This window comes from Leptodactylus fuscus, chromosome 3, assembly GCF_031893055.1.
Source record: "Leptodactylus fuscus isolate aLepFus1 chromosome 3, aLepFus1.hap2, whole genome shotgun sequence".
In the NCBI taxonomy this organism is placed as follows: Eukaryota; Metazoa; Chordata; class Amphibia; order Anura; family Leptodactylidae; genus Leptodactylus; species Leptodactylus fuscus.
The window spans coordinates 119,560,614-119,582,092 of record NC_134267.1 but is presented as its reverse complement, the minus strand read 5'-3'; the positions used below and the strand labels follow the sequence as shown (position 1 = coordinate 119,582,092).

At 42.6% G+C, this 21,479-nt stretch overlaps 1 protein-coding gene across 1 annotated transcript in view; it reads right to left on the bottom strand.

Annotated features, from left to right (window-relative positions):
* RRAGD (Ras related GTP binding D) overlaps window positions 1–21,479 on the bottom strand; it is a 53,182-nt gene that overhangs the window by 13,418 nt on the left and 18,285 nt on the right. The window contains exons 2-6 of the mRNA XM_075268220.1: window positions 11,979–12,274; window positions 11,225–11,424; window positions 10,111–10,225; window positions 5,765–5,907; window positions 3,472–3,614 (exon numbers count right to left, since the gene is read on the bottom strand). Coding sequence (XP_075124321.1) covers window positions 3,472–3,614; window positions 5,765–5,907; window positions 10,111–10,225; window positions 11,225–11,424; window positions 11,979–12,274 — 897 coding nt within the window. The remainder of the gene's footprint in view (window positions 1–3,471; window positions 3,615–5,764; window positions 5,908–10,110; window positions 10,226–11,224; window positions 11,425–11,978; window positions 12,275–21,479) is intronic.

Genomic DNA, 21,479 nt, shown 5'->3' with positions numbered 1-21,479 from the left:
ATTAATTGGTCCAAACTGGGCTGGTTAGAGGCTCCCTCCACCATTAATTGGTCCAAACTGGGCTGGTTAGAGGCTCCCTCCACCATTAATTGGTCCAAACTGGGCTGGTTAGAGGCTCCCTCCACCATGAATTGGTCCAAACTGGGGTTTTTAGAGGCTCCCTCCACCATGAATTGGTCCAAACTTGGCTGTTTAGAGGCTCCCTCCACCATTAATTGGTCCAAACTGGGCTGGTTAGAGGCTCCCTCCACCATGAATTGGTCCAAACTGGGTTTTTTAGAGGCTCCCTCCACCATGAATTGGTCCAAACTGGGGTTTTTAGAGGCTCCCTCCACCATGAATTGGTCCAAACTGGGCTGTTTAGCGGCTCCCTCCACCATTAATTGGTCCAAACTGGGCTGGTTAGAGGCTCCCTCCACCATGAATTTGCCCAAACTGGGCTGTTTAGAGGCTCCCTCCACCATGAATTTGCCCAAACTGGGCTGGTTAGAGGCTCCCTCCACCATGAATTGGTCCAAACTGGGGTTTTTAGAGGCTCCCTCCACCATGAATTGGTCCAAACTTGGCTGTTTAGAGGCTCCCTCCACCATTAATTGGTCCAAACTGGGCTGGTTAGAGGCTCCCTCCACCATGAATTGGTCCAAACTGGGTTTTTTAGAGGCTCCCTCCACCATGAATTTGCCCAAACTGGGCTGTTTAGAGGCTCCCTCCACCATGAATTGGTCCAAACTGGGCTGGTTAGAGGCTCCCTCCACCATGAATTTCCCAAAACTTGGCTGTTTAGAGGCTCCCTCCACCATTAATTGGTCCAAACTGGGCTGGTTAGAGGCTCCCTCCACCATGAATTTGCCCAAACTGGGCTGTTTAGAGGCTCCCTCCACCATGAATTGGTCCAAACTGGGTTTTTTAGAGGCTCCCTCCACCATGAATTGGTCCAAACTGGGCTGTTTAGAGGCTCCCTCCACCATGAATTTGCCCAAACTGGGCTGTTTAGCGGCTCCCTCCACCATTAATTGGTCCAAACTGGGCTGGTTAGAGGCTCCCTCCACCATGAATTTGCCCAAACTGGGCTGTTTAGAGGCTCCCTCCACCATGAATTTGCCCAAACTGGGCTGGTTAGAGTCTCCCTCCACCATGAATTGGTCCAAACTGGGGTTTTTAGAGGCTCCCTCCACCATGAATTGGTCCAAACTTGGCTGTTTAGAGGCTCCCTCCACCATGAATTGGTCCAAACTGGGGTGGTTAGAGGCTCCCTCCACCATTAATTGGTCCAAACTGGGCTGGTTAGAGGCTCCCTCCACCATTAATTGGTCCAAACTGGGCTGGTTAGAGGCTCCCTCCACCATTAATTGGTCCAAACTGGGCTGGTTAGAGGCTCCCTCCACCATTAATTGGTCCAAACTGGGCTGGTTAGAGGCTCCCTCCACCATGAATTTGCCCAAACTGGGCTGGTTAGAGGCTCCCTCCACCATGAATTGGTCCAAACTGGGTTTTTCAGAGGCTCCCTCCACCATGAATTTGCCCAAACTGGGCTGGTTAGAGGCTCCCTCCACCATGAATTTGCCCAAACTGGGCTGGTTAGAGGCTCCCTCCACCATGAATTGGTCCAAACTGGGTTTTTTAGAGGCTCCCTCCACCATGAATTTGCCCACACTGGGCTGGTTAGAGGCTCCCTCCACCATGAATTGGTCCAAACTGGGGTTTTTAGAGGCTCCCTCCACCATGAATTTGCCCAAACTGGGGTGTTTAGAGGCTCCCTCCACCATGAATTTGCTCAAACTCTGCTGGTTAGAGGCTCAATCCACCCTGATTTTCAAAACAAATGTTGGTGCCAACCTCAACTTACTACAAGGGCCAAATTCACTGCTGGTGACAAGCTCTCCTCACTGCAAGTGCCAAATACACATGTTTCAAGGTGTTTTCCTACTGTCAGAGAGGTGGTATTGAGTGTGTAAAGTGTGTAGTTGTTAGGCTGTGATGTTGGGGTAATAGAGGGTCTTTGGTGTGTTAGATGCCCCCAGACATGCTTCCCCTGCTGTCCCAGTGTCATTCCAGAGGTGTTGGCATCATTTCCTGGGGTGTCATAGTGGACTTGGTGACCCTCCAGACACGGATTTGGGTTTCCCCCTTAACGAGTATCTGTTCCCCATAGACTATAATGGGGTTCGAAACCCATTCGAACACACGAACATTGAGCGGCTGTTCGAATCGAATTTCGAACCTCGAACATTTTAGTGTTCGCTCATCTCTAATCCTGAGGTCTCATGTATGCAGCAGTATTTGGAATTTATGTTACAAGGATCCCAAATGCAACACACACAGATTTCTAGAGGCCCAAACTGTACCCATTGGTATCTCCAAAAATATATCATACCATACAGGGCCGGCGTCAGCGCACGGCATAGTCGGGCAAGTGCCGGGGCCCACAGAGCCTCTGGGGGCCCCCCGGCACTTGCCCGCCCCAGCACTTGCCTGTCCCAATATCAGCTCATCGGCGTCGGACGGACGCCGATGAGCTGAATTAAATACATAAGCGATTAAAGCAGGAGCTGTGTGTGAGCTCAGCTCCTGCTTTAAAGCTGTGGCCCGGCGTGCGTGTGTAGGCGCGATGACGTCATCACATCGCGCCTACAGACGCAAGTAGGGCCGCAGCTTTAAAGTAGGAACTGATCTCACACACAGCTCCTGCTTTAATCGCGTATGTGACTGGAGTGAGAGAGTGGAGAGAGGAGAGTCGGGGGAGCGATGGAAGGTGAGTGTAAGTGTTTTTTTTGTATTAATTATTAAGGTGGAACATAATGAAGGGGGCCCATGAAACTGGGGGAGGTGGGGAATGGCATGACACTGGGGAAGATGAAGGGGCTGGGGAGAGAATGGCATGAAACTGGGAACAGAGATGGAGGGGGGGGGACGGCATGACACTGGGGCAGATGGGGGGGTGGAACAGCATGACACTGGGGCAGAGACGGGGGACATGAAACTGGGGCAGATGAAGGGGGAGAACGTGATGAAACTGGGGACAGAGATGGAGGGGGGACATGAAACTGGGGGCAGATGAAGGGTGTATATGAAACTGGGGGATAGATGGAGGGGGGCATATAATTTACGGGTGACTGTAGGAGGATTATACTGTGTGGGAGCACATGATAAATTAATGAGAATGGGCAGAGTTAACATAAGTGGGTGGAGCCAAATTTGCCGTGGCGCGCAGAGCGCGCCGCAAATTTTGCCCCTCTTTCTACTCTTTAAAAATTGGGAGGTATGGCGTTGGTGACGCCACACTCCTGTGTGACGTCACTCGCTTCATCTGCAACACACAGTGTTTCGACTCCCCCACCTCCTTTACAAGGGGGCCCACTGAGGCTCTGTCGCCCAAGGGCCCATAAAAACCTGGAGCCGGCCCTGATACCATGCTCAACAGCTATGGTTACACTGTAATATTTCTTTCTAAATGTCGAGCAAAACATTTACCTTTTCTTTCAAAGCTCTCTTCTCTCACAAAACACACAAGAGCTAGGAATTTTGTCACCTCCTTTAAATACAGAACTGTGGTATTGTTTAGTTTTATAATTGCCAGGGATTCTTTATCATAAGGCGTGCCAGCTCCTTTCAACCTGGCAATACAAAGGAAATAGTGTAAGTATGGATGTAAATAATAACTGAAACATATATGCAAAACAAGTACCATGTATTCATGTGCTGGAGTAAGAGCAATACTATATAGATTACAAGACAACAGGCATGTTCAGTGCCAAAAACTCTAGCACTCTTTCAGCACTCTTAGGCTCTCTCATCATGCAAGTATATTGTAGAACTCCAATGACAGAATAGTGGGATGGGAGTACAACAGAAAATGGTTAAGAACAACCGAATTATTGGTTAAAATACAAAAAAAAAACAAAAAAAAACTAGTACGTGGATGCTATGGGAAAGACCGCTGTTTTACTCCATACTAGTCCACCGTCTCTACTGGTCACATTTGTAATTGAAATACCTTCACAAAAGAAGAGCATCATATTGATATGAAGTAGCCTTTATGCACATGGGAATCACAAAGCTCTCCTTGAATTCTGAATATTGTAACCATCTGCAGCTGCATTTACTTTTTACAACTAGAGGGCTTAGTTTAACAATTCTTGAAGGAAGATGAAACTCAGAGGAGCATATATTTAATAAACCCAAAAATTCATATAATATATAGGCATGTGTTTTTCTGGTTTCTTTAGGGATGCTAGTTAGAAGAAAATGATGTATTTATTGGTATTATACTGTGCTAACACTTTAACCATGTTTGGGTCCATTCACATCCTTTTTTTTTTTATTACATGTACTTAGCAAATCCGTTTAATGGATGCAAAAATTAGACACAAACTGATGGCCATAGAGATCAAGGTAAAAAGTAAAAATGGATCTGTTTGTCTACTTGTTTTTTTTAAGGACACAAAAATGTAGTGTACCATACTTTTCTGTCCATCAAAAATAAAAAACAGCAACGGATCCATTTTTTTACATTGATCTGTACATATTTTTGCATCTGTTAAATGAATCTTCTAAGGGCTTGTTCACATCTGCGCCCGAACTCCGTTCTGCAGGTTTCCGTTTCCTTCACAAAACAGGGCAGGAGACGGAAACCTGCCGGCATGTTTCAAGCCCATTCATTTGAATGGGTTTGAAAAGTCTCCGTCCGTGTGCGCCGGTGAACGTTTTATGCTCTCCGCGGAGAAACCGTTTTTTTTAAACCGGACACAGCGTCGGACATGCAGTACTCTGTGTCCAGTTTTTTTTAAAAAAACGGTTTCTCCGCGGAGCGCATAAAACGCTCACTGGCGCTCACAGCTGGACTCAGCATGACAGGTCCGTGGCGGAAACCTGAAAACGGAGTTCAGGCGCTGTGTGAACCCAGCGTAAACGGACATAAAAAATTGTATGTGAATGTAGTCTCACTGTTAGGCTAGGTTCACATCTGAGTCGGACTCTGCCACAGAATCCACCAAAAGTCGGCAGAGACCAGCATGGAGGACTTTTTAGTATAAAAACCCTGACAAAAACCCATCAGATGCCATTATAGTCTATGGGATCTGCTGATAACTGCTGCTTTAGTGGACGGGCTCTCCAGCAACCCGAGAGTCCAGCACAAGTGTGAACCTATCCTTACTGTGACTGCAGTTTGTAAAATTCAAGAATTTGGCTTCATAAAGGATTAATGCAGAGTAAGCCTTTGGCTACAAGTGCCAGACATTGGCTAGTACCATTACACAATTACATATTACACAGTTATGCAGCCTATAGATGGGCACTGAATTTCAGTATTTCTATAACTCATTGGTACAGGTTATAGTTGACAACAATAGTATCATACTGGGGTACATAGATATAAAAGGAAATCAAACGTGACCTCTACAGTTGTCACACATAGACACTCCACTTTGCTGTGACTGTAAAACGCGGCGTTTTTTTCTGCGGTGTTCCTTCCACGTGGGATCCCGACCTATGTGTTGTCCATAGTGAAGCCAAAGTCATTACACCTCCCTTCACTGTGCCCAATGTGCAGTGAAGAATGGTTTTCTGACTTCGGCGTCACTGTCCCTCAGTGGACCCCAGAACTCTTTAAACGTTGATTTCTACAGATACCAGCAATGGGTGGAGGTATATTACTAAGGTTTGAGACCCTAAACCTCTGCTGCTTAACAATAAAACCTGCTGACAGGTTTCCCCTCATAAAAAAACAAAAAATAGAAATGAGTCATTCAGAGTAAAGACATACCCATAGATGCAAGAGATATCAATGACTACATCAATCATGTCACAGCACAATTCATATGTCTGCATATCCACAGGAGTACTATCTGTTGCTATGTAGATTTTGCTAACTACATCAAACAGGAATGCTTTCTCAATCCCAGAATTCTGTAACAAAGAAATACAAGTGGGAGTAATGCATAGAGTTAAAGACATCTCATACAGTACAGCTATTGTAAGTACTAGCAGAAATGCCAGCCTACAGTGTACTTGCTAACTACAGAAGGTGATTATATACTGTAGTACAGGAACGGCTACTATAGTAAACTATGTATTTCTAGTACACTCACTGACAAAATTACATTTTTTTCCCCTGTATATCTGTAAAAATGCTTAGTTACCACTAGGTTTTCTCATGTAAATATACAGTCCTATGAAAAAGTTTGGGCACCCCTATTAATCTTAATCATTTTTAGTTCTAAATATTTTGGTGTTTGCAACAGCCATTTCAGTTTGATATATCTAATAACTGATGGACCCAGTAATATTTCAGGATTGAAATGAGGTTTATTGTACTAACAGAAAATGTGCAATATGCATTAAACCAAAATTTGACCGGTGCAAAAGTATGGGCACCCTTATCATTTTATTGATTTGAATTCCCCTAACTACTTTTTACTGACTTACTGAAGCACAAAATTGGTTTTGTAACCTCAGTGAGCTTTGAACTTCATAGCCAGATGTATCCAATCATAAGAAAAGGTATTTAAGGTGGCCAATTGCAAGTTGATCTCCTATTTGAATCTCCTCTGAAGAGTGGCATCATGGGCTACTCAAAACAACTCTCAAATGATCTGAAAACAAAGATTGTTCAACATAGTTGTTCAGGGGAAGGATACAAAAAGTTGTCTCAGAGATTTAACCTGTCAGTTTCCACTGTGAGGAACATAGTAAGGAAATGGAAGACCACAGGGACAGTTCTTGTTAAGCCCAGAAGTGGCAGGCCAAGAAAAATATCAGAAAGGCAGAGAAGAAGAATGGTGAGAACAGTCAAGGACAATCCACAGACCACCTCCAAAGAGCTGCAGCATCATCTTGCTGCAGATGGTGTCACTGTGCATCGGTCAACTATACAGCGCACTTTGCACAAATAGAAGCTGTATGGGAGAGTGATGAGAAAGAAGCCGTTTCTGCACGTACGCCACAAATAGAGTTGCCTGAGCTATGAAAAAGCACATTTGGACAAGGCAGCTTCATTTTGGAAACAAAAATTGAGTTGTTTGGTTATAAAAAAAGGCGTTATGCATGGCGTCCAAAAAGAAACAGCATTCCAAGAAAAACACATGCTACCCACTGTAAAATTTGGTGGAGGTTCCATCATGCTTTGGGGCTGTGTGGCCAATGCCGGCATCGGGAATCTTGTTAAAGTTGAGAGTCGCATGGATTCCACTCAGTATCAGCAGATTCTTGAGAATAATGTTCAAGAATCAGTGACGAAGTTGAAGTTACGCCGGGGATGGATATTTCAGCAAGACAATGATCCAAAACACTGCTCCAAATCAACTCAGGCATTCATGCAGAGGAACAATTACAATGTTCTGGAATGGCCATCCCAGTCCCCAGACCTGAATATCATTGAACATCTGTGGGATGATTTGAAGCGGGCTGTCCATGCTCGGCGACCATCTAACTTAACTGAACTTGAATTGTTTGTCCAAAATACCTTTATCCAGGATCCAGGAACTGATTAAAAGCTACAGGAAGCGACTAGAGGCTGTTATCTTTGCAAAAGGAAGATCTACTAAATATTAATGTCACTTTTCTGTTGAGGTGCCCATACTTTTGCACCGGTCAAATTTTGGTTTAATGCATATTGCACATTTTCTGTTAGTACAATAAACCTCATTTCAATCCTGAAATATTACTGTGTCCATCAGTTCTTAGATATATCAAACTGAAATGGCTGTTATGAACACCAAAATATTTAGAACTAAAAATGATTAAGATTAATAGGGGTGCCCAAACTTTTTCATAGGACTGTACATGCTAATGATCATATCATATCAGTACGAGAAACATACACTGCTTAAAAACATAAAATACACAAACAACAGCCACAACTCAATGCACAAACGCGCATATCACATTGAAAGCAATAGGGAAAAAAGCCTCCCACTGATTTCAATGGGTATCGCTCCTATGCCAGCACCCATTCAAGTCACTGGGATCTGGTTTTTACGCGCTCATTCTGAACGAGTTTTAAGTTCAGAATGAGCGGAGCGTAACTCCATGTGAAGGCTCCCTTACTATGTTCTTTTTATCTTACCTTTGCTCCTTTTCATAAAAACATTTATAAACCAGCACAAACTGCATAAGGTTTGCAATATTCCTATAAATCACCCACTCAAGCCCTTGAACCAATTCACAGGTTAAACTAGAAAAGGTATTCCCCCACCAATTATTCTTGTTGATATCATGTTCTTCTAACCAATTATCCTGTAGTTCTTTAACCTTATCAACAGCTTTGATCTGAAGATTGCCAGCAAGGTCTATATAGTAGCAGCAAGTTGGGCCTATAATCTGACACATACCTCTTTGTGTTGCAGTGAGGTTAACTAATACCATAGTGTTTACTACTAGTGTTGAGCGAATAGTATTCAACAAATAGTTTTGAATACCTCCACTCCCATAGGAATGCGTGTAAGCGCCAAACACCAAAGGGTTAAGCCAGGGGTGAACCTACCTTTTTCGCCGCCCGAGGTGGATGACAGAAAGCCCCCTCCCCCAGAGGAGGGGGCGGAGCGGAGGGGGCAGAGCGAAGGGAGCGGGGCAGAGCGGCGTTAGTAGGCAGGGAGAGGACCTGCTCTCTGCCTGAGCGTGAGGGGAGGCCGCTGGGGCAGCGGTGCTCCAGCAGCCTCCCCAATCCACCGCTCGGTGACGGTGACGCTAAGCCAGTCCACGACAGCTTGTCCTGGACTGGCTTAGGTAAGCAAAAATGCCGCCCTCCCCAGGGCCCTGGCATAGCGCTGCCTGAAGCGGTCGCTTGAGGTCGCCTCATGGGAGGTGCGGCACTGGGTTAAGCGCTGTGAATCTTTGCGGCCGCTAACACGCATTGTCATGGGAGCGAGGTATTCGAATCTACTATTTGCTCAACACTACATACTACTATATTCTGGACACCTGATACTTTGCACAAATCGACATAATAGAACGTCGCTGGCCAGCTGTACCATCTCCATATCTGAGAAGGCAGCATCGGGAGTGGGTGTCCAGCACAGTGTATGGACCTTGAAAAAACCGCTAGCGTTTTTTCAATGCGGTTTTTGCCAATTCCACGTGAATTTTCTGCCTTCCATCGACTGCATTGGTTTTTGCAGGTGGAAACCACCTGAAGGAAGCTTTTTTTTCCCGCTAGCGGAGCCCATAGAACTCTATGGGGAGGTGTTTTTTCCAAGTCGATTCTTACACGGATTCAGTAACAAAATCTTCGCCAAAAAAACTCAGTGTGAATGGACCCTTAGGGTGCATTCACACTACTGATACGCTGCCTGATTCTGAACGTTAAAACACGTTCAGAATCAGTGCGTATAAAGCAGTTCCCATTCATTTCAATGGGAGCCGGCATACGAGCGCTCCCCACGCGAACATTTCCCATTCACTTCAATGGGAGTGCTCGTAGTGAAAAAAGCAGCCCATTCATTTCAATGGAGAGTGCTCGTATGCCGGCTTCCCATTGAAATGAATGGGAACTGCTTTATACGCGCTGATTCTGAACGTGTTTTAACGTTCAGAATCAGGCAGCGTATCAGTAGTGTGAATGCACCCTTAGACCTCTTAATCTTAGGGTGAATTCTTTTTTTTTTTTTTAATTATTATTTTTTATGTAGACTTTGAGCCCCACATAGAGCTCACAATGTACATTTTTCCCTATCAGTATGTCTTTTTGGAATATGGGATGGAAATCCATGCAAACACGGGGAGAACATACAAACTCCTTGCAGATGATTTTTATTGCCCTTGGCGGGATTTGAACACTAGCACTTCAGCGCTGCAGGGCTGCAGTGCTAACCACTGAGCCACTGTGTGGCCCCCATCTTAGGGTGAATTCTCATGTTACAGAACTATTGCATGAATATCATTTATTAAAATGAGAATCTTTCCACATATTAAATATGGTTTTCTGCACGGCCCCTTCAGTATAATGGGGCATTTGCAAAATTTTCTTCGACTGATCTGCCTTGTGAGATTTCACACTTACATGACCTTAAATAGTCAAACAAAACTGCAAAATTTTAAATACAAAATATTAAACATACTGTATATATATAGAAATGCATATATATTCATATACATATTTGTACAGTTACTTACAGATATAAATATGTTCAGTAAGTTCTCTAATGTTGGAAGTTGTGGAATTAGTTTTTGTACAACTTTGCTGAAAGCCTCGAAGATTGAATGGTCATATATGCTGGTGAGATAAAAGCTGAAACAAAAAGAAAAAATAATTGAATGTAGTGATGAATTGGTTGATGTGATTAGTGATGTAATTAGTGATGTATTGGTTGATAGTTTCATGTATGTGTTGTGTACATTTATAGCAGGAGCATGGGGCATAATTCCTACTCATTGTTATTATTATTTTTAATAATCAGCCAAATATATAATTAGCTAATATATTAGTGGAGCAGTCAGAGATTGTGCCAACAAAATATTAACATCACTATGATGCATCACGAACTGAAACTTCATAGAAAAGTCATATCAGTATAGCGTGTTACTCTTTCAGTAGTTGCAATGCAAGTGTAACTAGAAGTTAGCATTAGGAGCTCTTAATTCCTTATTGTGTCATTGAAAACCATTAACTATGGGCAATTTTACTAGTTTAAATGCACTAGAATTATGCCTGAACTTGTGCATAGTATATAGTATAAGTATAGTATAGTATAAGTTTAAACAATTTAAAAATTAGATTTGTAAATCAGCCCTGGCATATTTTATGATAGTGATAGACTGCATATGCTGCATATAGCCTACTAGTGGCCTATGAGGGTATGTATCATCATTTTTCATTCTCTTCCTCATAGTCGGGGGGGGGGGGGGGGGGTTAATTATTGCAGATCTCCCCCTAAAATTTTTTCCCAATTTAAGCACTGCATGTATGTCAGAGGATACTTTTACAAGGTAGATCTCCATCCATAGAGGAAGGTGTCTTAGTCGTAGCTAGACTAAGACACATCATGTGTTGAAACGCGTCAGTCAGTGTCTGCTAGCGTTTGCTAGCTATTCAATGTAGTCCACTGCATAGTATATCCTGTTTTCCAGGGGTAGCTTAAGAGACACTTGTGAATTTTTTAAACTTATTTTTTCATTAAAAGTTATATTTTATGAAAAGGACGTCTATGCTGGAGTTTTATATCTTAAGAAGTTCATCATAGAAATACACCTAAATTATCCATGGGTGAAATTGGCCTGACTTACTTACCTGAGGTGTATTTTCTCAAGTGCAGCATCAGAGAGATCATCATTTGCCCTCTGATGTATGTCTCTTTGAGTTTCTATTTTGTGATCATCCGATAGACCATCTACTTTGTGGATAAAAACCTCAAAGTTAATGTCAGGATTTACTTTGTATGCGCTGGTCACGGTAAGATGTAATCTAGCAAGAGCTTCCATGTAATCATCCTAAAAAAAAATGAAAACATAATTAGAAATATAGCACTAACTCCCCTGAGCCTCCGATCATTATACAATGACACCAAAGTATTATAATATTTCTTGGGTGGTGTACCCCAAAAATTTTGGGTTCTGCAATTGCAATATTTGGAATGAACACAGTAGGGGCCATGATGAGACATTATAGTATGTGCAGGTGCTGCTATGGGATATTATACTATGTGGAGGGGTCCCTATGGGACATCATACTGTGTGGAGGGGGATGCTATGGGATGTCATATTGTCTGGAGGCCACTTTGGGACATTATAGTGTGTGTAAATGGGACATTTTACTGTGCGGAGGCCAGGAAAGGGGGCAATATGCTTTGGGGGTGGTCAAGTCAAGAATTTTCTTTGGGGCCCAGTCTTGAAACATATGCCTTGCATATATGGAGATTTTGCTGTTCATCTTTTGTGCTTACCAAAAGTCATAGTTGTGTCAAATGTCTTATGTAAACTATAACATGATAATGGGCAAAATAACAAAATTTTGGTGTTGATATATTTTCAGAATGAGTGCTTACCTGTGAGTCAATGACAAATATCAGAGCTCCTGTTCCTCTAAATATCATTTCATAGTCAAATGTTGGATCAAAGAAGTCAATCTGGCCTGGAAAATCCCAAATTTGGAAGTTGACAAAAGAGCTATTAGAAACATCTTCCCGGCAAATCTTGTTAGTGCTTTCCAGAAAAAGAGTTTCATTTGGGGACATCTTATGAAACACTACTTTCTGAATAGAGGACTTCCCACTTCTTCGTAATCCCATTAAAAGGATTCTTGGCTTCACCTCTGTGCTAAACGGGTCAGTGAAATCTAAAACTGAAATAAAAAAATGTTAAAACTCAAAATAATGTATACATGAGTTAGAAACGAAGAAAAAGAAGAGGCAAAATACCTCTTCAAGTCCTCTTGCACGCAAAGGCCCATATTACTATTGTGGTTATTAAACGTATTTACCTTGTACAAGGATAGCTGGGCTCCACACAGGGCCGGCTCCAGGTTTTTATAGGCCCTTGGGCGACAGAGCCTCAGTGGGCCCTCTTGTAAAGGAGGTGGTGGAGTCAAGACACTGTGCGTCGCAGATTAAGCGAGTGACGTCACGCAGGTGTGTGGTGTCACCAACGCCATACCTCCCAATTTTTAAAGAGTAGAAAGAGGGGCAAAATGTGCGGCGTGCTCTGTGCGCCGCGGCAAATTTGGCTCCACCCACTTTTATTTTGACTCCGCCCATTCTCATTCATTTATCATGTGCTCCCACACAGTATAATCCTCCTACAGTCACCCGTAAATTATATGCCCCCCCTCCATCTCTCCCCCAGTTTCATATACACCTGGGCGAGAGATGGAGGGGTGACTGCCCCCAGTTTCATGTCCCCCCTCCATCTCTGTCCCCAGTTTCATCACGTTCTCCCCTTCATCTGCCCACAGTTTCATGTCCCCCGTCTCTGCCCCGTGTCATGCTGTTCCACCCCCCCATCTGCCCCAGTTTCATGCCGTTCCCCCCCTCCCCTTCATTTGCCCCCCCCAGTTTCATTGGGCCCCCTCCATCTCTGTCCCCAGTTTCATGCTGTTCTCTCCCCACCCCCTTCATGCCCCCCAGTTTCATGGGCCCCCTTCATTATGTTCCACCTTAATATTCAATACAAAACAAACACTTACACTCACCTTCCATCGCTCCCCCGACGCTCTTCTCTCCGCTCTCTCACTCCATTCACATAGGCGATTAAAGCAGGAGCTGTGAGCTCAGCTCCTGCTTTAAAGCTGCGGCCCGGCTTGCGTGTGTAGGCGCGATGTGATGACGTCATCGCGCCTACACACGCAAGCCGGGCTGCAGCTTTAAAGCAGGAGCTGAGCTCACAGCTCCTGCTTTAATCGCCTATGCATTCAGCTCATCGGTGTCCGTCGAACGCTGATGAGCTGAAATCAGGACAGGCAAGGGCTGGGGCGGGCAAGTGCCGGGGGGCCCCCAGAGGCTCTGTGGGCCCCGGCACTTGCCCGACTATGCCGTGCGCTGACGCCGGCCCTGGCCCCACACACAAGCAATGCTACACTACAAAAAGAGAGGCCGCAAACAACAAATTGCAAAAAATATATAATTATAATTTATTGCACAAAAAAACAAATAATACACAAGACAACCTGGCATGAAGTGTTTTGCCTCGGTAGCAAAGTGTTAAAGAACACCATGAGTGTAAGGTGAGGTGCTGAAGAGAATGTTTTGACCCTCTTATGCCCTGATTGTCTGGTTCAGTTGGGAAGAGGTATACCAATATTCTGGTTGTGCCTGGGAGCATAGTGAGAGCTCAATATTCTTTCATTCTTTTTGTGTAGTATTAAGTATAGAGATGAGTGAGTAGCATTCGATCGAGTACGTATTCGAAATACTCGTACTCGTTCGAATACTATCGCTATTCGCTGTAAAGATTTGATTCAGAACCAGCGTTGATTTGCCGAATGCTATACACTGTAGCTGTTGCTAGTCAGGAGAGCTGGCAGCTTGCGTTCATGTGGCAGCTGACTTTTTCTTATAGGAATGCATTGACCAGCGTTAATTGGCCAGTGTACAGCATTCGGCCAATCAATGCTGGTTCTGCCGGAGGCTCGTCTGTGAGGAGGCGGAGTGTAAGATCGGACCACAATGGAGACTGCTGCATAATCGCAAGCTGACAGCTCTCCCAACTAGCAAGGATGAGCCTGCTACAGAACCAGTGTTGGTTTGCCGAATGCTATACACCGTATAGCATTCGGCCAATCAATGCTGGTTCTGCAGGACGAGTAAGGGCTGGTTCACATTAGCACTTGCCTCCCATCTGGACGGAGTCCACAGGAGGACCCACCGACGGAATATCAGCGCAACTGCAAGCGCTGTGCAGTTAAAGCGCACGGACCCCATAGACTATAATGGGGTCCGTGCGCTTTAACTGCACTTCGCTCCTCCTAAACACTCTCCTCCTGTTACTCATGGACTTGGTGACTCTCCTTTAGTCGAATAGTGGTTTCCCCTGAAACGAGCATTTTTTCCCATAGACTATAATGGGATTCAATATTCGATCGAGTAGTCGAATATTGAGGCTCTACTCGAAACGAATATCGTATCTCGAATATTTCACTACTCGCTCGTCTCTATGTATTTGTTTAATTAATTTTTATTGAAATTTTCAAATAAACAGAAAATAGACAATCAAAGACAAGAACTACTGCCAAGACCAAAAAAAGGCAGAGAAACCATACAGTAAGGCAATAAAATCGTAACTGCTGTATAACACCCGAATCAGCAACCAATATAAAGTAAGGGAGAAGAAAGAAGAAGAAAAGGGCAAAAGACAAAGGCAGCAGAACACAAGGAGGGAAGAAGGGAAGGAAAGGGGAGGGAGTCAGACACCACGGGTACCACAATACGAGTCTCAGGGTGGCCAAACAGCTCGAAACTTCTCAACTGCGTTATTTAGGGTAGCCATAAGGAACTCTAAGCATTTAACATCTTTAATACGAGCTACAAGGAAAGGAACTGAGGGTAACTGGGTGGACTTCCACTGGCGAGCTATAAGGGACTTAACTGCAGTACAAATGTACAAAATTAGTATGGAGGAACGATTGCTCAGGGAGCGAGAGGGAGGATTAAGGAGATAAACTACAAGGTCTAAAGGAATAGCAAGAGAGAAGACATGTTCCATCATAGTTTGAACCTCCAACCAGAATGGGTGAATCAGGGACCAATCGCAGAAAATATGGAAAAGAGTCCCGAGGCAGACAAACATCTCCAGCAGATAGGAGAAAGGTTGGGGTTCAAAGTATGGAGAAGGGCCAGAGTATGATACCAATAGAGCAAAATTTTAAATTGGGTCTCCTGGTAGGCAATACAGGTAGAGGATTTAGTGGCACGAGACCAGATGATCCGCAACTGAGGTAGAGAAATCTTCCTTCCCAGTTCAGATGACCATCGGGTCATATATCTGTGGATCAGGGGTGACTGTCCGTCCGGGGAGGATAACAACCAGTAGATGTCTGAAATCAGACCTTTAGCAGAGGTGCCAGCATGGCACAGCCTCTCGAAGCCGGTAGGGAGTATTAAGTATTTTGATGAACATGTACTTTCTGATATGTTATTTAATGTGTTATAGACATGCTCAGTGGAGCAACACTTAGGAGTTAAATGTTGTGCTACACAGCTGTGTTGAGCACTGTATTACCACTATCCCTGACATATATATGACATGTGGATGGTGGTTACCAAAAAGGAGTGAGGTTTGCTGGGGAAGAACGTTACTTAAAGAGGTTGGCCACTTTCAGACCAATGCTAAGAGACAGTAGAAGAAGTATTTGTTTGCATAATAAAAAGATATACAATTTTGCAATATACTTTCTGTATCAATTCCTCACAGTTTTCTAGATTTCTGCTTGCTGTCATTCATTTTGTTACTTCTAGTGGATAAAAGTCTGACCATGGTCATGTGATTTACGGTCCATGGTCATGTGATGTGCACACAGGTGCACAGCTGATTACCAGGCAGATGTCTGATTATTGTGCTGTGACTGTAACAAGCAGCAACTGTGTGCTCATCACATGACCATGGACCGTAAATCACATGACCATGGTCAGACTTGTATCCACTAGAAGTAACAAAATGAATGACAGCAAGCAGAGATCTAGAAAACTGTGAGGAATTGATACAGAAAGTATATTGGAAAATTGTACAACTTTTTATTATACAAACTATAACATTTGTCCCCCAATATTGTTCTGATAGTGGACATCCCCTTCAAGCTGTGCCAATATTTTGCCACTTTTTTATTTTTGGAAATAAAGCAAACATTACTCGTAGGTGGTGTAAGACAATATAAAAAAGGGCCAGATTTATCATTTAACATCGGTCATTATGATAAATTTGGTGCATTTTAAATTTGCATAGTCCAAGTCTATACTGTGTAATATTTACACAATATTGGTAAGTCTGGCCCAATGTCATAGTGTACAGTGATTCACCATACTTTGATGTCACTATTAACCCTGTCTTGTTGCTTCACTGTAGTCATTTTCAATATGCTAAGAAATATCATATTTCTCTTTACTGTGACTGATTATTTTACTTGCAGTAGGATATCATAAAATTTTCCAGACTTTATGACTAAACTATATGTATAAATTGTTCCTGTGAAGTGACATTTCTAATGCACTACATTTAAAATATAGTTTATTCCAAAGAGGCACATCAGAAGGAATATAAATCTACTTAGTTTTTTTAAACATGTAAAACCTATTCTGAATTGATGGTGAAACATGTTTGCCTGAAGATTAAAGTGTTGTCATGGAAACCTCGTATTTCATCATTTTTATATATAATTCTGTAACTATGGAACCAACTATTAAAGCTGGACTTATCAGGATAAAGCTAAGAGTGAACCAAACTTTAGGACTATTACAATGTGTTATTCCAAGCAGTACTGGTAGTCAGTCAAGCAACAAGAAGGTCATCCTGCATTCCAGACATAGCCTGAGTAACTTGTAATTGCTTTTTTAATCAGGGTGTGTTTTTTTTTGTTTTTTTTTAATGACATGTGTAAAGGTAAGACCTTCCAAGTGCACCTTGCCTAATACTCCATCTTAACCTACTTTAAAAACGATGGGTTCTTTTTTCAGTAAGTCATAGACCCCCTACCCTTAATTCTTGTGAGACGGTCGGCTCCTTACTGGCCGTGCTTGCAGCCGGGGGGCCTCCCCCTCCCTTTCGGCACCCGGCTCTGGTTGGTTCTCCTGCTGGGGGAGAGGCGGAGCCTCGCGGGGTATAAGTACGTCGGCGCTGGGCGGGGACTTCCTTTCAGATCCCTGCCAGCACTGACATCAATTTTTTTGTGTTGGGGCATTTGGTGACGCGTCATACAGGTCGTCATGGAGTAGCAAGGTTCTGCTTATATGTTCATCTTTATTTAATAAAGCTGTGGCCGACCCCCACAATTTATCCAACACTTGTTTATGTATGTTCTTTGTATATCTGTTAAGTTTGGCCCGGGATGGAGGTAGTTATAGTTTGTTCAGTACGGTTAGTCCACTTCTTCTCTATTTAAACAATCTCAAAGAGCCTCTAAAACTAAAAAAGAAAAGAGCGTGGTTAAAAACAGTTTATATAAGTAATTTAGGTTGAAATGTGACCTCTGTGACCCACGCCATTGTTGACTAAATCCCAGTTCTCGAACAAAGGACAGGGAAGTAAAAGAAAATAAGACTTCTTTTAAGATGTATAAAGAAACTAGAAGTGTAGCTGATACAGAGCTGTATAAAATTATATGGAAGGAGGGCATCCATATAATTATAACTGCTAAAGCATCAAAGGAAGAAGAAATGGTTAGTCTTTTAAGAAGGTGGATAAACTTTCAGGTATATTAGTGACAGAAAGAAGGAAAATTGTGGGATTATAAAAGTTAGACATAAGAAACATAACTACATTGATGGGGATAAGGCTGTCGCTGACCATTTGGATTCTTACTTTTGTTCAGTATTCTGTCAAGGTGGCTTTCGAAATCATAACTTGTATTGTCATGGCTTTAATGCTAATTATAAGGAAAAAGCCCCATTGTATTTGGGGGTTGATGTTATGGGTGAATTGGCATGTTAAGCATCATCTGGCTTTAGCTGAATAAAAAACCTCTGGATTATAAGATGATTGCCACCCTAAAAGCCAGAAACATGTTGAATCAAAAACAACATGGCAGTTCCTGTCAAAATGATCTTATTAATTTCTTTGACTATGTCCCATAAATATTGGATGAAGTTTTTTTCATGGATACTGCCTACTAGAATATCATTAAAGCCTTTGATACAGCAACATATAAAGAACTTAAATTATTGAATATTGGACTAGATGGCTAAAATTCTACTTACAAGGGTTTGTCACACAAAGTCAAATCTGTAGGACCTTTCTCATAGTCCACATACTACCTGAACGCAGCCATGCTGAATGTTAGCGAGGCTGGTTTGGTCAGTCCTCCCAAATGACTTCACTGGGAGTTCCAGAGATACCGAGTGGTATACTTCAGCTATCTCCAGAACAGCCATTGAAGTGAATGGGCACGCCAAATATAGCTGAGTACTGTACTTCGGCTATTTCCCACTGAAGTAAATGGGAGCACCAACTACCACCAATCCCACCCATATTCAGCCTGGCTGCGCTCAGGTTGAATGTGGATCACAATTCTGGAGGAATCACATTGTGGGACAATCCCAATTTCCCCTAGTGATTTTGAGTTGACACATTAAACAAAAGAAAATTAGAAATTTTGTAAAAATTCTCAATTTTCAAAATGTGAAATGCTCTGCTTTTCAGACAGTCATACCACCCAAATTATAAATAATATCTACCATATCTCTGCTTATGTTCATCTTTAATCATTTATTTTGGATTCTAGAATTTTCAAAATTTGCAAAAAAATTTCCCAAACCTATTTATTGTGACCGCTTAATAATAATAATAATAATAATAATAATAATAAAAAATTTTATTTATATAGCGCCAACATATTCCGCAGCGCTGTACAATTTGTAGGGTTCAAATACAGACAGAAAGATACATTACAAAGAAAGTCATTTCACACAATGGGACTGAGGGCCCTGCTCGCAAGAGCTTACAATCTATGAGGTAGAGGGGGTAACACAAGAGGTAGCAGGTAGCAGGGACCGCTTCAACTTTCAAGCTGATTTTAAAAGCATATGTACTAGAAACCCACATAAATCCCATTTTCAAAACTGCAACCCTCAAATGATTTAAATCATCATTTAGGAAATTAAGTGTTCAAAAGGAATAAAAAGAAAATGGAGTTGAAATGTAGACATTTCAATTGTTTTCAATAGTATATTCATTAATATTAATTTGTTATACACATTTTTCAGAGCATGGAAATACCCCACATGTGGATATAAACTGCTGTTTGCGCACACAGCAGGCCACAGAAGTAAATGTACTGCAGCACCACTAGACATAAAAGGACTAATTTTGCTAGAATGATTTTCTACCAATGATGATGCATAAACCCTGACAGACTTGGACAGGCCCAAGGATGAACAGTTTATTCCAATGGTGAGCCCCTATGCCAGCTGGACCTCGAGAGCACTGTGGCATGGCACAAAACATTGATTGTATTTCATAAGTATATCAGCCAGGAATTGCAATGGTATAATATGCTGGGTAGATTATTAATAAACCACCCAGGTTATTTTCATGGACTGTAAACACACTGGGCGACTGAGGTAATATCTAGTTGCAGACTCTGACTAACCAGTATTCTCCCTCCCTGGGCCTCATTTTCTCATTAACACAGCCAGAGGCCGAATCATCAATCATCTTGTAGAGTATTGCTGCTGCCTGAGGCCTCCCGCTGTATGGGCACATATGCCCAGCTCACAGAACTAAGAGGACCCTAGTTCAAAGAAAGAGTCAGGTAGCAGGCTATTGATAAGACCCCAGGCCAGAAACAACCAGAGGCAAGGAAGCAATCTAGTGCTGAAGGAAAGAAGATTATGGTGGCAACATTCTAGGAATTTGTAAATGAGTGTTAGGTATTATGTAGCTGTACAGAGGGCGCCTAGAAAATTTTTTACTGGTACACTCTAGGGACACCAGTCCAATACTATCCCTTGACATACCAAAATAGTAGAAATCCCCATTAAATTATCCAATTTTAGTAACTACAACCCTATAGGAATTTATAAAGGGATATATAGAGCATTTTGACATCACAAGTGTTTCACAGCATTAACATTGGCCATGAAAATGAAAAATTATCTATTTTTTTTATATTTTCACAAGGGATAATAGAAAAGCACCCAAAATGTCAAACACTGTTTCTTCTGAGTACAGAAATACTCCATATGTGGTTGTACTTGGTGGAACTTTGTAGGGAAAGAGAGCTATTTGGGTTTTGGAAGGCAGATTTTGTTGGAATAGTTTTTAGTTGCCACACCTCGTTTACACAGCTCTTAAATTACCAGTACAATAGAAAACCCACATAAGTGACCCTAAATTGGAAACTACACCTCTCAAGGAATGTAGTGAAAATGACAAATTACACTGTTTGCAATGAAATGTTGTTCAACATCACTTCGCACAGAGAACTAAATGATTAAGTTTTTTCTTTCTTTTTTAGTTGCTATGACACCTAATATCTCTCTATCTGCTATGAGCTTGTATGTGTTCTCGCTTGCTATATACTACTGCACTATCCATTATGCTATATCACCCTGAATTTCCCCATGGTGGGACTATTAAAGCAGTGATTTTCAACCAGTGTGCCGCCGACACATGGTCGGGTGTGCCGCGGGGAAAGTTCCCCAGACGCGTGCCAAGATTGGCACGGGAGACCTATTTGGCTGGCACAGCAGCCAGTCCCCGACGTTCGTGTACTTGTAAATGTAGACGGAGCGTCCCTTCACTGCTCTGCTAGAGCTGAGGTGTAGGACACGCCCCCTTCTCTCCCTGCCCACCAATCAGAGATGAGCCTCTCACTGCACAGGATAAGGGCTCCCTGGACTTGCTGCTACACGTGAGGAGCTCCTGCCGTCTGCAGCCCTGAATAGGAGAGGAGGAGAGGAAGCTGAACAAAGTGAAAGTAAAAAAAACCCCACCAGGTTAGTAACTATTCTTATGAATGTCAGGCATTTGGGGTTATTACTTTGGTTTTAGTAACTCCATGTGCCTCACATTAATAGCAATTAACCCCATCATGTCCCTCATATTAACCCCTGTGTTAATAACATGTGTGACATATGGGGGTACTATATAATGAAGATATTTACTTAATTATTACCTCCATATGTCTCACATATCAGTATCCCTTATGTAAAGCACACAGGGGGGTTAATGTGAGGGACATGATGGGGTTCACTGCTATTAATATGAGGCACATTGAGTTGTAACCTGTAATATACATGACCAGACTTTTTATACACAACTGTGGATAAAAGTACAGACCTATACATTTCTAAGGACCCATATATACAGCCATTCTTTTTGTGGCTGTGTATCTGGGCCAAATT